Source organism: Athene cunicularia, unplaced genomic scaffold, assembly GCF_003259725.1.
Source record: "Athene cunicularia isolate RWA unplaced genomic scaffold, athCun1 SCF_82, whole genome shotgun sequence".
Lineage (NCBI taxonomy): Eukaryota > Metazoa > Chordata > Aves > Strigiformes > Strigidae > Athene > Athene cunicularia.
In genome coordinates this window covers 19,762-24,567 of record NW_020799515.1, presented here as the reverse complement: position 1 = coordinate 24,567, position 4,806 = coordinate 19,762, and the positions used below count along the sequence as shown (strand labels likewise).

Genomic DNA, 4,806 nt, shown 5'->3' with positions numbered 1-4,806 from the left:
CCCCTCTGCTCCGCTCTGGGAGACCCCCCTGCAGGGCTGGGTCCAGCTCTGGGGCACCAACAGCAGAAGGACACGGACCTGCTCCAGCGGGGCCAGAGGAGGCCACGGAGATGCTGGGGGGGCTGGAGCACCCCTGTGAGGACAGGCTGGGAAAGTTGGGGGGTTCATCTGGAGGAGAGAAGGCTCCGGGGAGAGCTTAGAGCGGCCCCCCCGGGCTGAAAGGGGCTGCAGGAAAGGGGGGAGGGACTCTGGATCGGGGGTTGGGGTAGGATGAGGGGTGACAGTTTTAAACCGAGAGGGGAGATTTAGACGAGATCTAAGGCAGAAATTCTCCCCTGTGAGGGGGATGAGGCCCTGGCACAGGCTGCCCAGAGAAGCTGTGGCTGCCCCCTCCCTGGAAGGGTTCAAGGCCGGGTTGGACGGGGCTTTGGGCAACCTGGGCTAGTGGTGGGTGGCCCTGCATGGGGCAGGGGTCTGGGACTGGATGGGCTTTCAGGTCCTTCCCAACCCAAACCAGTCTGTGATTCTCTGACCATTCTATGATTTTACACCTCTGTCCATACACAAACACGTATGGAGGAACTGTGCCTACTCCAAAGTCTCTGTCAACCTTTCACCTGCTGCAACATGAAGTCACGGCCTTTTTGGGAACAGTGAACTGCTGAATTGCTAAAGAGATGCTTGAAAAATGAGGGGAAAGGCTGTGTGCATTAGTAGGCACAGCACAAAACAGTATCCCCAGCAAATCCGGCCACAAAAGCCTCAACTTCCCCATCTGTTCTGACCCTGCGGCCGATTCAGTGCCTGCAGAATGTGACAATATTAGTACAACGATGAGGAAATAAATCCATCAGCTTATCCCGCCTCCAAGGAGTCTCAGCTTGAGCCAGACTTACCAAATACGCCACAAAGGACAGGTAGATCACGCTGAGAACCGCAGCCCCGACGTACAAAGCCACGTGGTTCAGGGCCCTGACGTAGTCCACCACGAAGTACATGTTAACGCTGCAGATGAGGAGGATCAGCACGCCGCCAGCGACCTTCCAGAACCTGCCAGCAAAAGCAAAGCAAAACAGGGTGAGGCAGAGGCTCCACTCTTGCGTTTGGAGGAGATGCTCCAGGCCACGAGGCGAGGAGAGGAGTGAAACGTGTGCCCAAGGCGAGCAAGAGGCCGCCTCCTGCTCGGAGGCGATTCCCTTCGTACTTACAGTCCGTTGGCAAAATCATTCATGACGCTGGGCAGGCTGGTGAATGTCAGGACAGGGATCAAAGCGAAGGGAAGCTGGAACAAGCAAGAAAATGCAGAAGAATAAAGAGTGGAAATTGTTCTGATGACCTCAGCGCAGTCAAACATCTGAGGTTGGCTCATATCTGACAGCATTTCCCCAAAGCTATTGTCAGCTGTGTCAAAGGGACTTCCCCCGGCTGGCAGAAGGAAGCAATTCCAGACCCTGGCTGATCCTCTCCACCTCTCCCCAGCAGATCAACGTCTCCTAGCGTGGCCAGCAGGGCAGGGAAGGGATCTGAGCCCTGGGCTCGGCACTGGGGAGGCCGCCCCTCGCTGAGGGGGTTCAGTTCTGGGCCCCTCACCCCAAAAAGGCCATTGAATGACTCGAGCGTGGCCAGAGAAGGGCAACGGAGCTGGGGCAGGGTCTGGAGCACAAGTCTGCTGGGGAGCGGCTGGGGGAACTGGGGGGGTTCAGTCTGGAGAAGAGGAGGCTGAGGGGAGACCTCCTGGCCCTCGGCAACTCCCTGCCAGGAGGGGGCAGAGAGGGGGGATGAGTCTCTGGAGCCAAGGAGCCAGCGCCAGGCCCCGAGGGAATGGCCTCAAGCTGCCCAGGGCAGGGTCAGGCTGGCTCTGAGGAAGGATTTCTGTGCAGAAGGGGCTGTTGGGCGTTGGAATGGGCTGCCCAGGGCAGGGGGGATTGCCCGGGATCCCTGGGGGGGTTGAAGAGTCGGGCTGAGCCAGCGCTGAGGGATCTGGGGGAGTTGGGAAGGGTCAGGGTGAGGGTCATGCTTGGACTGGAGGAGCTTCAAGAGCTTTTCCAACCCGGATGATTCTGGGATTCTGAGTGTTTCAGGCCTCCCAGCCTGCCATTCCTGTCTGTGCCTTCTACATGAACCAGCACAGCCGCTTACCTTGACCAAGGCAGAGTGCAGGTACATGTTGTGTGGCATGATCACGGCGCCCACGATCCCCACGGCCTGCTCCAGCTGGGGCGTGCCGCAGTTCTGGCAGTAGGGGATGAAGAGCCCCTTTAGCAGCTTCTCCTGGCTGGGTTTTACCGTGATATACTGGGCAGAGAGAAAAAAGAAACACAGGTATTTTTAGCACAACGCACGTCACCCAGTCGCTTAGGCTGCCCTTTATAAGACACTCGAAAGCCAAAGCTTTGCTAAAATGCAAAACCACACCCTGGGAACCATCTGGTGTTTAACAAAGCAGGGATGTGCACTGCACAGTCCGCGCTGGCCTCCAGCGTGCAGAGGCAGCGTGCAGGTCAGCCCACGCCGCAGCCCCGGGTGGGAGCCGCATGACCCATCAGAAAACACAGACCCAGCTCCAAACATCATTTTAAGTGTTTGCCACCGTGTTTTGGTGCTGTTTGGGCACAGGGGCAGCGGTGGGGGGAGAGGGAACGTGTCACCAAAGAGGTCTGGGTGGTGAAGGTACCTCGTATCCAAACGTCAGAGCCATGATGGTGATCAGGAACCCAAAGAACGCCTCCAGTTTGCGCAAGCCTGTGAGAAGAACGAGGACCATCAGCACATTGAGAAATGCTGAATATCCCCATTCATTTTCCAGAATACAGAAATTACCATATTTGTCCAGGAAGAGAAAGACGAATGTGTCAGCGATGGTGATGAGCACACCACCCCACAGCGGGATCCTGCGAGAGAGACACCAGCTTACAAACCACTTCGACCTCCTCCACCAGCCTCAACAATCCTTAAAGAGTCCCAAATCTCTTTATGTTTAGGGCACTTGTTTGGGGACGGGACCGCATCACCCAAGGGTTTGTTTACAGCTTGACAAGACATTTGACTGCACAGGGCAAGGGACTGTAGGTTTGTTTTCTGCACAAACAGCTCAGGTAAGAGCTCCCTCCCTGAATCTCCAGGGCAAATCCTGTGTCCACGCTGAGAATGACAAGAGTGAACGAGACCTTTAACAGCTCCTTGGTGCAAAATTGCAGCTTCCTGTTACATCCGCATTTCCCACGTTCCTGGCCAAAGAGATCACCTTTCTGGTAGTACTTTATTAGGACTATAAAATTTTCCAGGAAAGCTGCAGCTGAATTTTGCTGTGTATCAGTTATAGCTAAAATAAAAGCCAGAACTCACAGTTCTCCTTATAGCCAAAAAAATAAAAAAGAAACAGGCACGGAAGGCTGAGTCATCTAAGAGAGCTAGCACAGCTTAGATGAATCACTCTCTACAAAGAGCTTATTTTGGAAGATTTATAGGAAATAAATGAGTCTCTTTTGGCACACAGAGTGTCACTTTCTCAATCTTAGAAAGGAGCACTCATTTCCTGCTGCCCTCTGATGACAAACCCAACTTACTTCCCCACAGACAGCAGGTTAATAGCAATCGCCGAGCCGATGACTTCTTGCATGTCAGATCCAATGATTGCGAGTTCGACCATCAGCCACAGGATAATCCGAGGGACCTGGGAAAGAAATGTCCAATACCATTCAAACGAGGGAAAATGCCTTCTCCCTTTAATCTCCTGGATGAGCACAGGGCTGTGGCGGTCGCGCATTCAGGAATGATCTCCTCTCCCTGGCCGTGGGGTGGAAAACATGTTGGTGTGGCCACTGAAGGGCTGGTCCGGAGCAGAAATCCAGGTTACCTGTGGCAATCGCTGGAGGAGGTTCCCGAGTCACTTACAGGATCTAAATTGCTCGCCTCGATACATTTTGCTTGTTGCGAGAGTGAGACTGGATGTTTCTGTGTACCGAGGCGCTGGAAAAGGAGCGTCAGAAGATATTTCAGGTGGTCAGAGCAGTGACAGAGCCTCAGGTGCTGGATGAGACGCAGCAAACTGCACAGGGCTGGGGACAGCCCCACTCATCTTCAGCTGAACGAGAGGCAGAGCCCTCTCTTACACAGGCCGGGGAGATTTCTTAAGCAGGGAAAGGTAACAGCCTGGTCTTGTTCTAAAGGACCATTCCTCTCCTTATGATTCCTCGAGCTTATTTAACCGGCAGGTATTTCAGCTCTGGGAGGCAGCAGTCCAAACAGAAAAGCTGAAATCCTGAGTTTTATTCCTGACTCTGTCTGCAAATGCCAGGACATTCACTCCACCTCCCTCTTTCTGTTTTCCTTTTTCCAAGATGGGAGGACATCAATGGGACCTGAAGCGGCCCCTATCTGCTCTCCTAACAGCCCAGGTTCTAAACAAGCCCTTCACTGGTGCTGCTTTAGGGCTATAATTAAAATCTTCCTCTAAATTTGCCTTTCTTCCACCTGTGAGCCAAACCAGAAGAAATCAACTTAATCCCCCAGCTTCTGGGACAGTAAAGCAAGATGTGACAATGAAAATATATTTGGGCATCCGCAACGCTTTCTCCTGAGGAGGATCTGGCACTTAACGGGAAGCAGTGACAGCTCACGAGTCACAGAATCAGAATCTCAGAATCATCCGGGTTGGAAAAGCCCTTGAAGCTCCTCCAGCCCGACCATGACCCTCACCCTGACCCTTCCCAACTCCCCCAGACCCCTCAGCGCCGGGTCAGCCCGACTCTTCAACCCCCCCAGGGATCCCGGGGACTCCCCCCTGCCCTGGGCAGCCCATTCCAA

General features: G+C 54.1%; 1 protein-coding gene across 1 annotated transcript in view; it reads right to left on the bottom strand.

Annotated features, from left to right (window-relative positions):
* Positions 1-3,766, bottom strand: part of LOC113490968 (natural resistance-associated macrophage protein 2-like) — an 11,019-nt gene extending 7,253 nt beyond the window's left edge. The window contains exons 1-6 of the mRNA XM_026867583.1: positions 3,567-3,766; positions 2,821-2,891; positions 2,675-2,742; positions 2,035-2,295; positions 1,209-1,471; positions 897-1,050 (exon numbers count right to left, since the gene is read on the bottom strand). Of these exons, the coding sequence (XP_026723384.1) occupies positions 897-1,050; positions 1,209-1,471; positions 2,035-2,295; positions 2,675-2,742; positions 2,821-2,891; positions 3,567-3,766 (1,017 nt within the window). The remainder of the gene's footprint in view (positions 1-896; positions 1,051-1,208; positions 1,472-2,034; positions 2,296-2,674; positions 2,743-2,820; positions 2,892-3,566) is intronic.
* Between the last annotated feature and the right edge of the window lie 1,040 nt (positions 3,767-4,806).